This window comes from Suricata suricatta, chromosome 2 (assembly GCF_006229205.1).
Source record: "Suricata suricatta isolate VVHF042 chromosome 2, meerkat_22Aug2017_6uvM2_HiC, whole genome shotgun sequence".
NCBI lineage: Eukaryota > Metazoa > Chordata > Mammalia > Carnivora > Herpestidae > Suricata > Suricata suricatta.
This window is the reverse complement of record NC_043701.1, coordinates 78514573-78535202: the sequence shown is the minus strand read 5'-3', so window position 1 is coordinate 78535202 and position 20630 is coordinate 78514573. Positions and strand designations below refer to the sequence as shown.

Here is a 20630-nt window from a genome sequence, read left to right as displayed (position 1 = left end):
CTGTACTGACAATTCAGTCTCTCTCTTCCCCTCCCCTACTTGCACTGTATCAAAAATAAATAAACATTAAAAAATCAAACAATTGTGTACATGGAACAGATACACTGTTAGTAACCTATGATGGAAATAAAGACAGCTTCGGTAGATTTGACAGAAGAGAATCAGGCAACTACTCACTGTGTCTGGGAAATGCAGAGAACAGTCCAGGACACTTGGGATTCTCCTTTCCTGTATGACGCTGGCCAGCGGGAGAAGTTCAAAGTCACCCTAGCAGTCCTCGCATCATGGTTAAATGTCTTCATTGGTACTCCTGGAGACCAGAAGATTCTTTCCTGGCTCTTGCTGTAGACCAGAGGGTCCGCTGAGTCTCTGGATCTGCCTCTTGTGGAGCGCCCTACCGGCCGGGATGTCCTCAGGCCCTGCAGCCACTGATCCCCGTAGTCTCACCCACCCGCCTGCTCCCATGGAGCCTGACTGTGCCCCCAGGTACGGCCTCGTTGCCTTTTTTTTGGTCTCATGCTCTGGCTTGACCACTGCCAGCTCTCCGCACCTGCCCCTCTCCACATGGCCCCGCAGACCCTGGAGGCCCTCGGGCCTGACACCGCCTCCGTGCAGCCCTCTTCCCAGCCCCGGCTGGGCACCTACAGGTGCAGCCCCAACCTCTGCAGAGACCGTCCTTGAGCCACATGCCCAGTCCTGGGGTCTCAACCCTCCTCCCGCATCTGAGGTTTGAAGTGTTCAACTCTTACCCAAGCCCTATAGGAAGGGTCAGCTCTTGAAACTGTTGGCAAAGCATTAGTAGAAATAGCATGTCCTGCTTTGATACATTAAGATGTATCTGTGTGGGTGGCCCCACTTGATCTGGTCTTACAGATGAACTTTTTATTACGGTTTCTATATTCCTAACTAACATATTTAATGCACTAAATATGCTGAACGTTAACTCCTCTATTCTAAGGAATTTTTACTAATAAAAGCATCTTGTCAGGCTTGGGGGAAATGTTAGGTAAATGTTTAGTTCTAGTATTTTTGTCCCATAATTAACCTTCCCATACCTCCGGGCACTGGGGTTGTGCATATTCCCACATGCTCCCTAGGCCCCACCAATACACACACACACAGCTTCAATCATTTCCTCTGGATTCTGGGCCTCCAGGACCAGGGTTCTGACTGTGAATTTTGTTTTTAGACAATTCTTCAAGGTCTGCTGCTGGGAGCCGTTTCAGTGTAAGTCTTTTTACACATTTCCTTTCTCACATGTGCTTTTCTTTGTATGTACGTGAACAGTAATCACACTCTCTGGTTTTAGTTTCTATAATGCAGAGGAAGTGTTGTGGGCAACAGTGGCAACCGCTCTGGTGACATTATCACTCACTTTATTTGCTCTCCAGACAAAAGTATGTATCAGCAAAACATTTCTGTCACAAGGGATGTGTAGATGTGCTCCTTTACCCCTCCTGACCCGTTCTACCTCTCCTCCTTCCTGCTCACCACTGTCCAGTGGGCCTCTGGCTTCTGACTTTCTTAGTAATCACGGTAAAAAAAACCCAAATAAAATAGGTGGGGGGCAAAAAGAAACAGGTGAAGTTAATTTTAATCATATATTTTATTTAACCCAATGTATGCAAGGTATTAACACTTCAGTAATCAATATAACAAAAATATTGAGACATTTTACCATCTATTTTTTAAGTAAAATTCACACCTCACTTCAGACTAGCCACACTTCAAATGCTCACCTGGCCACAGGTATGGAATGCACGGCTATAGACAAATATTTAAACATTTTTTTTAAACATTTACTTTTGATAGAAAGGGAAAGAGTGTGAGCAGGGGAGGTGCAGAGCAAGAGGACGACACAGATTCTGAAGCAGGCTCCAGGCTCTGAGCGCTCAGCACAGAGCCCGACACGGGGCTCGAACCCATGAACCGTGAGATCATGACCTGAGCCGAAGTTGGACACTTAACTGACTCAGCCCCCCAGGCACCCCTCTTGACAAACATGTTTTAAACAGCTGTCAGAATCCTCTGGAGGGCTAGTTAAAACACAGATTCTAGCCGCCCTGGTGTTGCTGCTTCAGAAAGCCTGGGATGCAACCCAAAAATGTGCATTTCACAGATGGTGCAGGTTTAGGAACCACATGTGGAGACCCAGTACTTTAAATTATCCTCTTGGTGTGCAAGGGGGAGGGGGTGAGTGGGAAATGGAGGAATTAGGGAAGTGCTCTTACAAGAAAGTATCATGGATTCAAGGGTCTTCTTTTGCTGCATAATATCACTCTATTCAAGTCAGAAGATGAATATTCCCCTTTCTTTAAAAAGAAAGTCCTCAGCTTCCCCAGGCTGCTTTTATCCCTGATTTATAAGGGCAAAGCCAAAAATCATATTAATAAATTGCAAAATGACAAAAGAATCATTAGCAACAATTTCTGAAAGCTTAGTGTATTATTATTAAATAGCATTTTAATAAAAATATAATTTTTATTAAAATATATGCACACAAACATGGAAAACCGAGTTCCATTGCTGTAGTTTATGCACATTTTTAGAAATATGACCATACTGTACATACAAATTTCTGTTTATTCAATGTACCTTTTTTATTGAGGGGAAATGTCATATCAATGCGAACATAGGATAGCATAGTGAACCCTCATGTACCCATGGCTCTTGTTCCCTTCTCCGTACTCCTGCAACACCACACTCTTTAATGTAGCATTTTTCAGTGATGGAGGCAAATGGAGGTCTATGAGTCTCAGAGCTGTCCAGGGTGAATTAGTACCAAATGGGCCAGTTTTTGTCTATGGGGGGATAAAAATGCATCTCTAAACCTCCTGAAATCCCTTCGGATGGTAAGTGAGCTGTTTCTGTGTTATGTCTCCTCAGTGGGATTTCACCATGCTGAATGGGATGCTGTTTGTTCTACTCTTCGTACTGATTATCTATGGAACTCTCTTACTCTTCATACGCTCATATGTAAGTGGGATCTCGTTTGGGAACCTCAGAGAATTGTTAGAAATATAAGGCAAAGTGCTGGCTGTCTTGGCTTAGAGCCTCTGTGCAGCGGACACCAGGCTGGGTGAACTGGGTGAGGACTTGAACCAGAGAAGTGTCTACAAGAGAAAAGGGGCTGGGGAGCCACCAAGGACCAGAGGACGTGTCCACCACACTAGCATATCTGCCACCAAGTGAAGGGGAGGGAAGGGGGGCGGTGGAAACATTCTAGACATGGAGTCCGTGAGGTTTAGCAAGGCCGTCGGTGGGTTTGGGGTGGCGCCCTTGAGCTAAAGTTGACTGTAGTCCTTTGTCTCCCAGGAAGGGCTCTGCTGCCCCCCAGTGACTGAGAAGTGGCAGGCATGGCCCAGAAGCTCACTGCACAGTGGCCAGCACCTGGTAGCTGGGGGTCTGTGAGGCTTGTCCTTGTGGCCACCCAGCATGGTGTGTTGGGGGTGTTGTGGACCAGAAGTGTGGGGCATGAAGACGGAGCTCCATCTCTCTACCACTGTCTTTCCCTAAGAGGGTTTGGGGTGAACCCATCTACGGGGCATCAGACTCCTCCTATACGTGGGTGCTGCTTGTTTGAAATAATGAAAGTGGAGTGATGGGCTTTTCAGACTTTCCTGATGGTAGCCTAGAGTAATTCCAGCTTGCTTTCCTTCCTTCCTTCCTTTCTTCCTTTTATATATTTATTGACTTCTTACCAGATATCAGACATAAGCCTGTGGTTTTCTCATAGGCATTACATTTATTTCTCACGACCTTTCTGAAAAGTACATGTGTCATCTATTGTATAGCTAAGAACACAGGCTCAGAGAAATTAAATAATTCATCCAAGTCTACAGGGGGAGTAAGCGGTAGGGTGGGATGAAAACCGGCTCTGTGGGACGCCAGTGCCGGGCTCTGCCCAGCGCAGCATCTGTGGGTGGAAGCGGGGGTGGGTGCGGGCCTGTCGCGTCACTGGCCTCCGTGCGGAGGCCACTGAAGATTGGCCTGGGGCATGTGACCTTTTGACTAAAGCCCTAAGGCCAACTTGGCCCAATTGCTGAATCCAAGAGCTTCTTTGGCAATAGGTGGACTTGTTAAGTGATCTTCAGACATATAATCAGGAGCTAAGCCTGAATTGGTTTAGCTTTATGAGTGACCATATAGACTTATGGTTAGGGAGATTTTATTTACTTTTGTTTTATTTTTTAGCATCTGTATTTTAGAGATAAAGATATATCAAAAATGTGCCTTAAAAGGCCACAGAGCTCTCCATTTATTATCATGGCTGGTAGCCCAGATATTGGTAGAAATAATACAAATATTTTTTAGGTTGGATGCATAGGTCTTTACAGTACCATTTAGGTGCAGTTAACAAACAGTGTTTCCTACTAGATAGATGAAACTTAGTTCCTTTCACAAATATTTACAATATATAATCTCACACATGTTTAAATGGAAGGGAAGACATTTGACAGAGCCTTGTTGTAAGTATACAGGCTTGTTTGACTTTGGCAATTTTGAATTCTTCAGACTCCAGTACCCAGGTATTTTCCTACTATTAGCTAAGTCTAGAAATACTGTCCCTTGATTTATGTTCTTTACCAAGGATCTTCCCTGGTTAGCAGAATGCTCTATTCATTTAGGATGAGCTTTATTTCTTTTTTTTCTTTCTTTTAAGTTTATTTATTTTTGAAAGGGAGAGCGTGAGTGGGGAAGTGACAGAGAGAGAGGGAGATGGAAGATCCAAAGCTGGCTCTGTGCTGCAGGAGAGAGCCTGGAGTGGGGCTCAAACTCATGAACCATGAGATCAAGACCTGAGCTGAAGTCAAGACACTTAACCAACTGAACGAACCACCCAGGCGCCCCTAGGATGAGCTTTCTTGTCCTGAAGAGTGAATGACATTATTCTTCTCAGAGTCATATACCACTTCTTTATCTTCTCCTTCTACAAAGCCAACCCCTTTGGCATTCAGATCAGTCCCACATTCTGATCAGGGGTGTTTTGGTTGCAAGGGATGGGTACAGCACAGAAGAGCTTGAGGCGAAGACCCAGGGAAGCTCTTTTTTACTCCCAGGTGGGGAAGAAGCAGCAGGATTCACAGAAATGGAAATCCCGCCTTCCTCTCTTGAGTTCATTGGCCACCTCCATTTGTATAGTAATAGCTCCAGCAGTAGCTGACGATGCAGAATTGATTTCTGACTGGCCTGGTGTATCTGTTTGATCTTACTTTCTGGTCAGTCAAGAGAGCCACTGCTGTTGGAGTGGACATCTTCCAGCTCTTGTCAATCAGCCCTACCGAGGGTATGTGAGGGTCGCTATTTTCCAAGAGCTACCCGTTCTAAGAGCTGAGTGTAGGGGCAGATGCCCTAGAAGGGCTATGCGATAGTGCATAAAATGAAACATATCTAGTTAGTATATTCTGCTTGCCCTGCCGTGCATGAGATGTTTAGCACTTACCTTAAGAAGACTGATTTGGCAAGGGTAGTTGTTGTGTGTTTGCTGAATGGAATTGAGTGGATGCTGTTGACCACTATGTTCAAAAAGATGAAATTCCCGACAGATGTGACTTTCCTTAATACTGGGTCCCTATCTGACAGCAGTAAACCAAGTGAGCCACTTCATTATTCCAAGTCTTGTTTTTAATATACAATTTTTTCTTCTCTTCGCAGTGGTTTCATGTATTGTATGCTGGACTTGGAACTGTGCTCTTCTCACTTGTGAGTGCAGTTTCTCCCTCTCTTTGACAAAGAATATGGTCTGTGCATTGTCAAGTGTTAGGACCAGAGTAAAGTAGAGTCAGTAATTCGCTTCCCTCTCCTGCACCTCCTCCTCCTCTTTTCCCTCCTTCTCCTTTTTCTTTATAAAGACAATTTTTAGAGCACTTTTAAGTTCACAGCAAAAGGGAGAGGGAGGCATGGACATTTCCCACATATCCCCTGCCCCTACACACACATGGCCTCCCCCATTATCAACATCACTCACCAGAGTGATACCTTTGTTACATTGCGCAATGTACATTGACACACTATAATCACCTAAAGTTCACCTTAGACTTTACTCTTCGTGCTGTACAGTCTATGGACCTAGATAAATATCTACTGTCACATTCCATCATTATACTATCATATAGTGTTTTTACTGCTCTAAAAACCCTTCATGTTCCACCTTTTGATCCCTCCCCTACCTCCAACTCTGAGCAACCACCCATCTTTTCCCTATTTCCAAGTGTTACCTTTTCCAGAATGTCATAGAGTCATCATGTAGTATGTCGCCTTTTCAGAGTGGCTTATTTCACTTACTGATATGCACGTAAGTTTCCTCTGGGTGTTTTCAGGACCTGATAATTCATTTCTTTGTAGTGCTGAATAACTTCCCATTGTCTAGACGTGCCACAGTTTATGTATCCATCCACCTATTGAAGGGCATCTTGTTTGCTCCCAAGTTTTGGCAATAATGAAAAAAGCTACTGTAAACATCCCTGTGCAGGTTTTTGTGTGGACATAGTTTTCAACTCCTGCAGGTAGATAGGAGTATGACTACTGGATCAGATGGTAAAAGTATGTTTAGTTTTATAAGAAACCGCCAAACTGTCTTCAAAAGTAGTTGTACCATTTTTGGATTCCCACCAGCAGCGAATAAGAATTTGTTACTTTATATCCTCAGCAGCATTTGATGTTGTAAGTGTTCTAGAATTTGGCAATTCCAATAGTGGTATCTTACTGCTGTTTTAATTTTCACTTCCCCAATGACATATGATGTGGAGTATCTACTAATGTGTTTATTTGCCATCCATATATCTTCTTTGGTGAGATGTCTTCTAAGTTCTTCAGCCCAAAGAACAAGTAATGATCTTTTCATTTATTTTTTATTTTTTATTTTTTAAAAATATTTATTTACTTTTGAGAGAGAGAGAGAGACAGAGAGAGTGCTAGTGGGGAGTGGCAGAGAGAGAAGGAGACACAGAATCTGAAGCAGGCTCCAGGCTCTGAGCTGTGGGGCTTGAACTCACAGACGGAGAGATCAAGACCTGAGCCGAAGTCAGATGCTTAAGCGACTGAACTACCCAGGCGCCCCAGTAATGATCTTTTTAAACCAGATTGTTTGCTTATTGTTGAGTTTTAAGCTTTTCTTTTGTATATTTTGGGTAACAGCCCTTTATCAGATGTGTCTTTTGCAAATATTTTCTCCTGTCTATGGGTTGTTTTCTCATTCTCTTGACATTGTCTTTCACAGAGCAGAAGTTTTTAATTTTAATGAACTCAGGCTTATGCATTATTTCTTTCATGGATTATACCTTTGGGTCATAACTAAAAAGTCACCACCATACCCAAGGTCATCTAATTTTCCTCTTCTAGTATTTTCTAAGGGTTTTATAGTTTTGTGTTTTATACTTAGGTCAATGATAATTTTTTTTTAAGTTTTTTTAAAGTTTTATTTATTTAAGTAACCTCTACTCCCACCATGGGGCTTGAATTTAGGACTGAGCCAGCCAGGTGCCCCAAGGATAGATTTCAAGTTAATTTTTGTGAAGGATATAAGGTTTCTCTCTAGGTTGTTATTTATTTATTTTTTGCATATAGATGCCCAGTTTTTCCAGCACCACTTGTTGAAGAGATTATCTTTGCTCCATTGTATTGCCTTTGCTCCTTTGTCAAAGTTCAGTTGACTATTTATACATGGATCTACTCCTAGGCTCTCTAGTCTATTCTGTTGATATGTTTGTTTCTTCTTTGATCAATACCACACTGTCTTACTCCATAGTAAGTCTTGAAGTCTGGTAGAATATGTCCTCCAACTTTGTTTTTCTCCTTTAATGTTGCGTTGGCCATTCATACACAAACCCACACACCTCTCTCTCTCTCTCTAAAGTGTAATCATACTATATAGAAGCTTCCACCTTTGCTTTTTCACTTAAAAATAATGGTCTCCACATATTAGCAGTCATGGATTGGGTTTATTCTTTTTTTATGTTTGTTTATTTATTTTTGAGGGAGAGAGATTGCAGGAAGGGCAGAGTGAGAGGGAGAGAGAGAATCCCAAGCAAGCTCCACGCTGTCAGCACAGAGCCCAATGTGCGGGTCAAACTCACGGACCATGAGTTCATGATGTGACCAAAACCAAGAGTTGGACACTTAGCCGACTGAGCCACCCAGGTGCCCCAAGTCCATTCTTTCTTAAAGGCTGCATGGTATTCCATTTTATGCTTTTATCATGTCATATCTTTTAGTTATTTTCTTTAATTGTTTATTTTTGGCATTTCCAAACATACCCACAAGTACTGAGAATGGAGTAATAAACTCCACATACTACCACCCAGCTTAAAAATACCCACATTTTGTTTCATCATGTTCCTTTTTGTTAGAATTATGTCCTATTTTCAAATGTCAGAAAAATTTAGACCAGGAGGTTGTGTATGTATAATTCAGTTTTCTTATTTCTTCTCCTAATACCGAAGGGAACTAACTTGTGCTCATTTTCCTTTGCTCTTATGTTCTCAGCCTTTCCATATTGATGCCTGTTAAATCTCGTGTCCTGTTTCAGGCTTAGTTTGTTTCCATGCAAAAGTACATTGGTGTTTCTGTTCCCAGTTTGGAGGCAGAGAAAAAATTCTTGTAGACTCAGGCAGGTCTACCCAACAAATAAACAAATAAAGCAAAAGGGAAATTGAAAATTGTTCAGCGGGGGTGAGGAGGATGTTACTTAGCCACCAGAGTTGCAGGGGGGTGGGGCAGGGGGTTAGCCCCAAATGCTCCTGGGGGATCTGGATCCGAACCAGGGCTTCCCTGTGGGCTGACTGTGGCTTGGGTTGCGTCCTGAGCCCCATCCCCTCGGGGTGGTTGGGGATCGGGGGAGAAGAGGTGGATCGCAGCTCATATCACGCTCTCACTTTCCTCTCTGCCTTCAAAAACGTAATTTCACCTGGGAGGTACACGCCTAACCACCAAGGCATGTCTCTGAAATGATTAGAAGTTACTAACCCTCTTATGAGAAGAAATCAGATAAAGTCAAGAGTTCTTGGAGGGGATGAAGAGAGAAAAGCACCTCTCTATAGAAGTCAGGACCTCAGGGTGACAGATGAAGGCTGGAAGCCCAGCGGCTGGGCAGCCTGCTTTTTAGGGTGACCAACTGCCCTGGTAGCCTGGGATGGAGAGATTTCTAAGGACACAGTAAAGTCCTGGACAAAATGGAGTGATTGGTCACTGTAGCTTATCCCCCCCCCCCCCCAAAGTTGCTAGAGTCAGTCATCAGCAGAGGGGCGGAGAGGCAGGGAGAAGGGACTCAGTGGTCCCGGTGAGGCACCTGTTTTGACCTCCTGCCCAGCTGTGGGGCTGACTTCCTTCTCTGCCATTCACCACAGTGTGATCTTCCTTCAGAGGCTCAGTTCATCACCCCTGCCTCCACGGGCTTGGTCACACGTCACAGGAGATGATGTCCGTGATGACCTGGCACGAAGCTACCCAGGCGGTGCCCACGTCCTTTCCTCTGCTCTTCTCTCCCTTCCTCCTTATTCTTCAAGGCCTGAGTGGGAACCAGAACTTGGGGGAGGCGGTACTTGAATCACTTGGGGTGGGTCTCACTGAAGAGGATATTGTTCTAAATGAGTTATTTTAAAGAAGCTTAAAGAACCCAGGAATTCTCTGTAATGCCAGAGTCAATCTATTAGTCTCAGGCTGGATATAAAGGGAGGGGCCGCCGTTTTGTTTTCCGCCTCTGATGTCCTCATGCTGCCCAGGGCTGCTCGCCTGGCTACGAACACAAGGCTGAGAGAGCCCTTTGGCTCTCTTCCTGCTGTTTTGGGGCCTCACTGTTCTACCTACTGCAGCTGAGCTACACTTTTTATTTGGGGGAAATATTTAACTGTATACAAATCCCACCTTCCCCTCATTCTATATTTTGGAAGTACTAACATCTCATAAAGCCATTCCAATGTCAGGGTTTGAAAAACGCTATCATCCAAAGGTCGAAGAATTCAGCATTATTGCTGTGTATCAATCTTAATGTCAGGAACCATCTTTATTTTCATTCTTGGTTCAGCAAGAACATGTGGGTGGTTTGTAGTTTATCTCTGTGTCCAGTCATCCCTCCTCATTGACTAAAGGCACAAAGGTTTCTGGGTCTGCAAAGAAGGACCACAGACTTGATCCTGCCAGCTTCAGGAGGACGAAGCACTCGCTGTAACAGATGGAGTACAAACCCGGGGACACAGTGAGTGGTTGAGGCTGTAAAATTAACCTGACTCAGCCACAACTTGACTTTCTGCAGTATATTTGCTGATGCTAAAATATTTCCTCCAGATAATTTAGGATACTTATTTGATAGAAATATACCATTCTGGTAGCTAATTCTTCTTTCTTTTCTTTAAGTACTTGGTGATGGATGTGCAGCTCATGGTGGGAGGGCACCACCCTCACGCTGACCTGCACCCCGAAGAGTATGTTTTTGCTGCCCTGAACATCTACTTGGACATAATCAACCTTTTCTTATTTATTTTGCAACTGATTGGACTGGCACGGTAGTCAGACGGCCAGGACTGGCTTGTGTTGGAAAAAGGGGAGGAGGCACGCCTCTGAAGTGTCGGGGGCACAGACGTGAGGAGGTTGCCACTTCAAAAGCCTTTTATTAACAAAAATACTTCAAGATACTTGCTTTTTGTCAAATGAAACCAAGCGTTCAACAGGTGGTAGCTGCAGCCGTGATAGTTTTGGTTCCATTGTCACACTGCAAAGCTTTCTGGGGGACATTTCTAATTTTTATAAATTCTAAAGATGAGCATCAGAATTACATACTTACAAACATTTGCAAGATGCCCATTACAGTGTTGAAGTTTTCCAGGCAGTATTTCAAGCAATAAACAACATAACAACATCTCTTTACATGAATAAATTTGATTATAGAAACCTATATTTACCCGTTATCTTCTCTTGGACATTCTTGAATATTTGGCATCTGACTTTTTTTTTTTTTTTTTTAAAGTAAGATAACTAAAGGATTCTGCATTTTCCCTGTATTCCAGAGTCAGACCGGAGAGAATAGTAGTATCTGTCTATTAGGATTCAGAAGGAATTAACAGAGTTAATGTGCAGAAAGAATTCAGGATAGAATATTAGCTGGATTGTCACTGTCCCTCTCTACTTCTGCGCTTAACTCAGCAACCCTCTCCACTGATTGTCTGGAACAACTAAAAAAAATATTTTAATTGTGATAAAATACACATAACAAAATTTTACCATCTTGACTAGTCTTCACTTGCATGGTTCAGTAATGTTAAGTACATTCTCATTATCATGTGACCCATCTCCAACAAAATGTTCAATCATGCAAAACTGAAACTCCACCCCCCCTGCAATAAGAAGTCTCATAGCATTTTCCATGACTTATTTATTTATATGTATCTTATCTAGATGACTTGATTACGTTCCTGAAGGTCATAGGTTAGACAGACTGCCATATTCCTCCTGGAGTCTGACACCTTGTTGTTGTGAGATGCTTGATGAGAAAATTTTCATAGAGATGTAAAAGTTCACACTTTCAGAGCCATCCAAATGAACCTGTGGCTACAACCTTGCCTCACTTGTTTCTAATTTCAGTCGGTCTCTGGTGCTCACTCCAGCAAGATGCACGCAAGTCACATCTGCAGGATGAGCAAAGGCACAAAGCAGGCCCACACCTGGTGTGCTACAGGTGGCTCAGGGAGGGAGCGGGAGAATTTCTGCAGAGGGATGGTTATGCCAGATGATTGAGGACCTCAACTTTTAGGCTCAGGATTTCAGACCTTTATCTTGTAAGCATAAGATTTGGATTACAGTATCATGGTGAAGGCACTGCTTTAGCTTCAGTCTGCGTTAGGTGGGTGGGTTAGAGTAGAGAAGGGAGGTGGTAGAGAAGAAGGTTGTAGGAGAGCTAGTGCAAGACCCACTGAAGGCACTACAGGACAGTGGATAAATGGGGTAGAATGAGTCAATCACGTGATCATGAAATAGCCAAAAGTGTTGATGGAAGTGGTGCATGAGTGTTCAGGGCAGATTTTACTGTGGGTGATTGTCACTTACTAAAATAAAGCTTTTAATCATAAGAAAGAAGGAAATGGCTTGGGGAGTTGTGAGGTGATAAAAGTAGGTTTGGATATTGAATACTTGGAAAGAGAGGAAATGTTAATCTGGCAGAGTTTCTGGAGCTGAAGCTTGGAGCTAGAGGTAATTGGGGGCCATCGCAGGTGAGAACTGAGGCTGGGCGAATAGATGAAATAGTCAGGAATGACATAAATAGGGGAGTCCAAAGACCAAGTTCTGGAGATGCCATAGTTAGGAGATGGAAGGAAGAGAATGTGGGAAACAGAAACAGAGCAGTGAAAGCATAACATTACAGAGGCCAGCAAAGTCTTCCAGGAAGGTGTAATGACATGTAGCTATACTTCACTTAGGGTTATGGTGTCCTAGGTCCTTGCCAACTGTTTCATTTAACCTACGCCCAAAAGTCAAGGCACAGAAAAAGCAAGAGCAAGCCCAACAGATCTGACAACTGGATCGCTGTCCTGGAGGAATCCAGACTTCATGGAGGCAAAAAATGGAGGTCGTGGAAGGTGAGGCCAGACCCAGAGAGAAGTCTGGTTGCTTCTCCTCTGGAAGGAGAGAAGGTTGTACATTTTTTTACTTTTTGGTTTTTCATTTTCCAGGACAGGGGAAATTTGGGGCATGTTTGAAGGCAGAAGGAAGTTAAAATACTAGAAATGGGGAAAAAAATAAGGGAATCTGAGAAGGGATAGCCTTGGACAGTCTCAGGGCCCCTTTCTCCAAAACTGGAGAGAAGGATTGAGCATTTACCTGTGGAAGCCTCTCTTGAGATGAAGGGGGAGGGGGAGCAGAGGGAGCGGGGTCTGCAGAGCCTGTGCTGGGGGAATCCGGGCTTGGAGAAGGGAAGAGGGTTGATCTGCTGCCAGGGGCTCTGCAGCGGGAGTCAGCCAGAGAGAGCTGGAAGAACTCCTTCCTCCTCTGTTGGAAATATTAGAGAAAATAAGGCTGTGAATAAGCCAAATGAACTTCTCAAAACTGAATTTTCCAAAGAATTCATTTGGGAAACTTTCAAAACAACAGTGGATTATAATTCTGTGATGACTGCAGATCATGAGAGCATAAATTTCTTGTCAATCTGAAATGGATCAATTGGCCAGATTTAGATTTAGGCAAGTGTTGTCTGTACAGTTTGTTTTTGATGCTATGGTATTGCAAGTTAGACAAAGTAGGATCAGATTGAAACATCAGGGCAGGAGGAATAAAACACTTCCTGGGGAAGGAAGTGTGATTCCACTCACTGAGGAGGTTCGTCCTGGTTCTCCAGAGGTCCACAGTTAATCATAAAGTAGGCTAAAATGGAACTGAAGTGAACTTGACCAGGCAAAACAGTTTGCAGATCCCACCTCTGTTTTCTGTTGGGGTCAGACATTTGTCTCACAGGTGAATTTACAGATCTCAAAGAAGACATTTGAATTTAAGTACAAGCACTATAGTCATATACTCCTGACTTTTTGGTTACCTATTTCTGATTAGCCCTGTCTCCACTACTTAAGTAGAGTTTCTTTTGTGTTTATAATCTCTTATTCCTACTAGCAAAGTCCTGAAGATGAGCGTAACCTCTGAAAGAGGAGCAAGTAGAAGAGAACGGGACTTTTTCAAAGCCACCCAGCAAGAAATCTGGGACAACCCTCTACAGCTTCTGGGTCTGGATATGTTAGCAAACATTGCCATGTGTACACCTGCCAAAGGCTTTGGTACCCAAGTCATGGTGAATTAATTCCATAAAAGAAGAAAATTGAGCTGGGAAGGTTGAGGTTTTGCATACTCTCCTGGCAGCAAGAAAACTGACATGCTGGCCAATTTCGGCAAGTTTCTGCTGTTCCGGCACCACATCAGGTATTTCTGTTGTTTCAGCAACGTTCCCAGCCACACACAGTCTTGTGTGTGAGTCTACTGTGTGTGTCATTACATAGTGGTGACTTAAAAGAAATTCTTTATGTCTATGGCAACTTTTTTTTAAATGACAATCTTTTGACTTCTGCATTTAGTAAGGACTCTGAGGAAGTCATTACCTCTTGGCATCAGTCTATCTAATGAGATTAATTTATTCACATTATTAGAAATTTGTCTTTGGAGAAGAGTCCCCAGTTTGAAACTCTGTCCAGAGTGGTCTCAAATGAGTGACACATTTGTAAATCAACTCAGGATGTACTCAACAGGGCAATGGAAGCTTACAGGAAAAGAGAATCCATAGAAGAATTCAAGTTATATTTTCTATAATGCCCACAAATGTGGGGCTATCTATAATTTGAACTTTTTCTCCCAAATGAGTTCCCTCATCTAGCTTTAGGTGTGGTTTGATGAGCACGTGTATCTATCTACATACAAGCGGACCTTGCTGAAACTACTCATGCTAAAGGCTGTTGTACAGTTAACTTTGTTCTTTTTTTAAAATTTCTTTATATTGGGGGGAGTGAGGGAGGGAGGAGCGGGAGTGGGGAGGGAGCAGAGAGAGGGAGACAGTAAATCCCAAGTAAGTTCCATGCTGTCAGCATGAAGCCCCAGGCAGGGCTTGATCACACAACTTTGAGATCCTGACCTGAGTTGAAATCAAGAGTTGAATGCTTAAACACTTAAGCCGCCCAGGTGCCCAAGCTTTGTTCTTTTTAATATCAGTATGCGACCTGGCACTCAGAGTGGCTCAAAGAATGTCAGTAGCCGAAGTGCTGTGGCATATACTTGACATTACTGTCAAGGACAAATGTTGGCAGTTTCAGTAGATTTGCTTAATCAAAGTCCTTGAAACAAGTCAACTGATTGAAGATATCAGTGGTTCCCAAGTTGCAGCATTACTGACAGCTCATAATGCAAGAAGACAACATTTTATTTATGATTGTTGCTCTAAAGATTCAGTCAGCAAACTAGAGCCTGCATACCCAATTTGGCCTATCTTTTTAAATTTTTATTTTGAAATAATTACAGATTCACAGGAAGTTACATAGAAAATGTAGAGAGGCCCTATATACTCTTTGCCCAGTTTCCCCCAATGGTTCCTATATAACGTACAGCATCAGACCCAGAAAGCTGACATTGGCACAACATGGATGTATGGTTCTGTGCGATTTGACCACATAACCAAGACAGACTGTTCCCTCACCACAAAGGTGTCCCTTGTGCTACCCCTTCATAGTCACAGACACTGCTCCCTGCCCCCCACCACCCTGACCTCCTGATGACCACTCATTTGTTTGCATCTCTATTTTGTCATTTTGAAAATGATAAATGGAACCACACAATATGTGACATGTTGAGATTGGCTATTTTCACTCAGCATAATGCCTTTGAGATCCTCCCCGGGTGTTGCAAGTTGGGTCAGCTCATCCCCTTTCATGGCTGAGTAGTATTCCACTGCATGGATAGAGCATGGTTAGCTATTTCTTTATTAGAAGACATTTTGGTAGATTCCAGTTTTTGGTTTCTCTGAGTAAAGCTGCTCTAGACGGTAGTGTACAGGTTTTTACACAGATGTGTTTTTCACTTTGACTCCAGGACTGCAGGTCATATGGTAAGTGGATGCATGGTTTTTAAGGAAAACTATCCAACTATTTTCCACAGTTGCTGTGTCATCTTTATTCCCACCAGCAGTGCATGGGTGACCCAGTTTCTCTGCATCCTTGCCAGAATTTGGTGTTGATGCTGTTTATTTTAGCCACCTTTATAGGTATGTAGTGTGTCTTATTGTGATTTTAATTTGCCTTTCCGGGTGGAGTGGTATGGAACTTTTCATGTGCTGGTTAGCCATGTTATCTTTAGCAAAATGTCTCTTCATGTCTTTGGTGCATTTTATATTGGTTTGTCTTTTTACTGTTTAGCTTTGAGAGTTCTTTATATATTTTAGACATGTGGTTTGCAAATCTTTTCTCCCAGTCTGTAGCTTTTTACCTTCTTCACAAGGGACTTTTGCAGAGCAAAGTGTTAAATTTTGATGAAGTCCAATTTATCAACGTTTTGTTTTATGGATCATGCTTTTAGTTATCAAGTGGAAGGATTCTTTGCTTAATCTAGATCATGAACGTTTTCTATTGTTTTTTTCCTGAAAAAATGTATATACATTTAAATTTGTGACCCATTTTAAATTTTATGTAAAATGTTAGGTTTAGATATTCATATTTTTGCCCATTTTAAAACCAATTGTTCCAGCACCACTTGGTGAAAAACTATACTTATTGCCTTTGTACCTTTATTGAAGTCAGTTGTCATCTCTCTGGGGCTGTTTTTGATTCTCCATCCTGTTCTGTGGATGTATGTCTATCCCTCCAACCAGTATTACAGTCTTGATTACTACAGTTTTGATGTTGAGAAGGATTCCTGCCACTTTTAAAAAAATAGTTTTGAGCCATTTTTGACTTTTCATATAAATTCTAGAATTATATTATCTATATAGCTTACAAGAAATTTTTGCTGGGATTTGGTAGAACTTGCTTCCAAGCAACTGAACCAAGTGCAGGCCTTCTGTGAACTAAGATCCCTACTAAGCCAGTGCCTTTGCTTCAGGCAGTGAAGTAACATTTCAAAATCCATCCTGAAGGGGCAACTACTAATTTTTTCATGTAAAATCAGATACATACTGCTGTGGTCAGGCTAGCTGACTCTCAAATATACCTCCTCTAACATCATTCCTATTTGACTTGCAAGGCCTGTTTGGCCCATGTTAGTTTTCTAATTCCAGCTGGCTCACTTCAAATTGGAGAGGTCACACCAGTGAGTCACACGGCCTCCATGAGCCAGCATTCAGTGTCACTAGCAGCAGGTTGAGAGTGGAATTTCTCTAAAATCGATGCACTTGGTGGCTGCATCGGGCAGGTGGCAATGTTGTGCTGGGAAATGGTCTGAGTACTTTCACAAAAGGAGTGATTTTCCTTTCTCCTGCTGGAGAATGCTTTTAGTTATCAAGTGGAAGGATTCTTTGCTTAATCCTTTATTATTTCTTTATTATTTCTGTTGGGACCAATGGAGAGGGGACAAGGGAGCTAACTGGGAGCAATTTACACACCCCCAGTGTCACTTCTCTATATGTGGCAGTCCTTGACTGGGAGAAATCCTGGTGACAATTATGAAACAGGGACTCGTGGGCCCTAACACATCAATTCTACATTCGGACTTGGAAGCTGCAACATTACACTGAATCACCCAGAGGACCCCACTCACAAGGGAAGCCGCCTCTCTCTGCTACAGAGCTTGTCCAAATGCCTTTCCTAACTGAGGAGTGTAAAATGTGTGGGAGTGAGAGCTACAGCAGGTGGCACTTGGGTGCCAGACCCTGCTCTCCCGCCCCCCCCCCAACCAAGATGGTGGGAAACCTGAGGTGGGAGAGGCTGACCTGTGGGGAGGAAACTTACTTGTTGGCTTTTTTCTCCTTTAGCCCCTCGCTCCAAGGTCAGTGCCCCAACTGGCTCTCCCATGGCAGTGGTGATGCCTGTTAGCATCCAGAGAGAACCAGGGCCCAGGGCTGCTTTCGTCTCTGCGCCCTGCACCGTGTTTTACCCAGCAGTGTATGGCACCTGTCACTTGTGCAGTCAGCATCTTGTCACCAACCATCAAGGTACCGTTTCGGCAGCTTGTTTCATTCCCAGCTTTTATGGCTAAGCGTTTACACATTAGCTCAACCTCTGTTCAGTAATAAGGACAGAGGGAACCCGTTCTCCCTCATCCTTCATCTGTCACCTAGGTGAGAGCATCACTACCAGATAGATTCTGGGGAGGTCTCATATTCCCAAATCTGGCCCACGGTTCCTCTTCCAGAAAAATCATGTTTCTGTCAGCATTCCATCCCGAGTGCCAAAACTGCCAGGTTCAGTAAGAAGCAATAAGTTGGCCTGTCACAGTATCGTGGCTGCTGACAGAAGACACAAGACTTCTGGGTCAGAGGCCAAGGGTTTTATTTAGCTTCATAACACAGACTGCAGAACGAATATCGGCATGTTTGTGGCAGTTTCCATCGCCCCTAATCCACAGGGACAATGCAGTGGGTCTGAAGAGATGCCAGGCATGCAACTGGAGAACACGGAGGGCGAGGAATGCACTTTTACAGCAGATCTGCTCCCTGTCCTCAAGGTTACTAACTACATACATCCTGAGAAATCCCCAGGCAAAACGGTTGTCAGCCTTGTGGTCTTAGCACACCCAGCAAAGGGTGGAGGTGCAGGAGAACTGGACGGTCTTGACGGAGAGCTAGCCTTTCTGATATTGTGTTGAGTTTGTTCTTTCATGTATTTACCTCTCATCTTCTCTGTAAATGGAGGCTAGGCCCTTGTGCAATAGCTGGCCACAAAATTATGTGCAGCCTAATCAAGAATGTTTCCAAATTATAGTTTCAAACACTGAGGAAGGATAAGTCCTTTAAAAGTGTGCCCACCATTCAGTATGTCAGCCACCTGTCAGTCCTGAGTGGAACAGAGAGCTAAAGAAAAATTTCTGGTCCATCTCTAAGAACTATGACTACTGCCAGTTTCTAAAATAAGGACAGTCACACAGTAGTCTGGAAAGAACCACTTACATTTTTCTAGAAAGAAATCTGTTCTGGTAAGAGGATGATGACTGACAAGGCTGTAAAATACTGTTGCTAAGGAGAAGACCCAGTAATTATGCCAATGGTCCGAGGCTGACATACTATAACTCAGCCCAAGTGTAGAGCATGTGACAATTGTTTTCTTACAGTTTTTATTTCAGCCTTAAAAAGACTCCCAAAATTTGTTATTTAGATTCCAAGATTTTACTCTTCAGAGATATACTGACTGTAACTTTTAAAATTACAAACCAAACTTCAAATAAGTCTCAGGTTTTAATTCATGACAGGTAATCAACAACAGTTGAGAACTAAAAGGAGAACAAAAGTGAGATCAGTGGCTGCAATAGACATCATCTGAAGAAGAATTTGGCAGATGGACATTAGTCGGTAGGCTTCAGAGCCACACAATGAAAAGCATAAATACATGACTAAGGGGTTATCCCTGGCAGACCCCACAAAGCCTGAAGTTCAGGTGCAAAGGGCTGTTTTGGAAACTCAGGGGACAAGATAATACAATGATGGTGTTCTAGTCATTTGGCATAAAAACTTTTTCCTGTCCTAAGCAGTTTCACAAAACACCTTAAAATTCTATCATTTCCTGTGTGTTTCTATTAGAAATTTCAAGGAAAAATCCTAACACTTTTCTCCTAAAGGTGATGAAAACAAAAAGAGCACTGAGGTCAATGTTTTAACACATTGTCATGCAGTGTTTTGGAGTTTATCTTTGGGGTATAAAATAGTAAGTGGGCTAGTGTAAAAAATATGCACTAATCAGTTACTTGTAAGAGCCAAGTTAATCCTATTATAGGGAATTTAATTTGAAGAAAATCAGCTTCCTGACTTGGTTAAAACAAGTCTGTAATGTAATGAGACAAAAGTGAAGTAGTTTAAGTAATAAATGTTTAATCAAAGAATTTTACATATTATTAACAGCATTCATTTGGCCAAACATCTACACGTTTGTAGAACCCTACTGTATATAAAGTGGGAATGTATCAAGTATAGACTATGAAAGTGCAAATAACAAGTCAAGGTTAGAGTAACTTTTGTTTTTACATTATAAAATTAACTTGTTTACAAAATAGGCGTTGCCAAACTTTATTTCTGAATTGTAAAGTCAATGACTGTGTTGTTAAAATATGTACCAAGGAAATACAAATTGAATAATGATCAGTGTTCATGCTCAGGAGGTAACAGCACAGGAACACAGGGTGCTGCACAGGCGCAAGGCCCAGAACCCTCACATACACCGTCTTCACACAGAGCGCTCTTTCTCACCTTACTGCAGCTTTGCAAGACGCCTCAATGTGATACAAAGACTCTTTCTATTGAAAAATTACAACCTGGTCTAAAAACTGATTGGGGTCAATATTTTTAATCCAAAATAAATCTGTAAAAAAATCCTTTAATGGACTGTTTCAGTTTAATATACAGTAATACACTGTAGACAAAGTCAATATTTTCCCCAGCTAATTTAATGGGGATTGATACCGATGTTTCTGAAGACCAGAGAAATAAAAGCTGATGTGGTCCTTTGATACCCATGGCCTAGGAGCAATTCACACACCGTTTATTCTAAGGGGACCCAGAATATTAAGTACTCTAATATAGTGTCCTAGCCATATGAATTCGAAGTACAAGAGTTTTAGAGGAAAAGAAAATTAGTCAAAAACCGTAATCACAACTCATGTGGATATCAAACCTAATGTAGCCTTTTACCCAGCCCAGGACTTGCCTTACAAACTCCGTACTTAAATTTGGTATCTGTAGATTTCTGGTAAGAATCTGGCAAAACATTAAATGGAGGGTTGCATATCTATTTTGTTTATGTTATGCTAGTTTTGATAATATGTAAGTAAAACAGCCATTCCAACAGTTTACTCTAGTTTTAATTACACACTGTACCACTGTATCTTAATTACAACTAAGACCAGTATTTTCTTCACAGTAAGACACTGATAACTAGGAAGTTGATTTTTTTCAACACTAAACAGTAATCACACAGCAAATGAGTATTGTGCAAGAGAACAAACACATGTCAGCCTTTGCTATTTAGGCAAACTGA

General features: G+C 42.5%; 1 protein-coding gene across 3 annotated transcripts in view; it reads left to right on the top strand.

The window, feature by feature from the left end:
• LOC115282771 (protein lifeguard 1-like) overlaps positions 1-10888 on the top strand; it is a 37543-nt gene extending 26655 nt beyond the window's left edge. Inside the window, exons 7-12 of one of the 3 annotated variants that reach the window (XR_003904736.1) lie at positions 1190-1227; positions 1310-1397; positions 2887-2976; positions 3316-3438; positions 5656-5703; positions 10351-10390. Coding sequence is in view for 2 of the 3 variants with exons in the window: in XM_029928941.1 (XP_029784801.1) it covers positions 1190-1227; positions 1310-1397; positions 2887-2976; positions 5656-5703; positions 10351-10503 (417 nt within the window). In the remaining variant the exon portion in view is untranslated. Of the gene's footprint in view, positions 1-1189; positions 1228-1309; positions 1398-2886; positions 2977-3315; positions 3439-5655; positions 5704-10350 lie in introns of all 3 variants that reach the window. The other 2 variants (XM_029928941.1, XM_029928952.1) reach the window with 2 other exon arrangements.
• The last annotated feature ends 9742 nt before the right edge of the window (positions 10889-20630 follow it).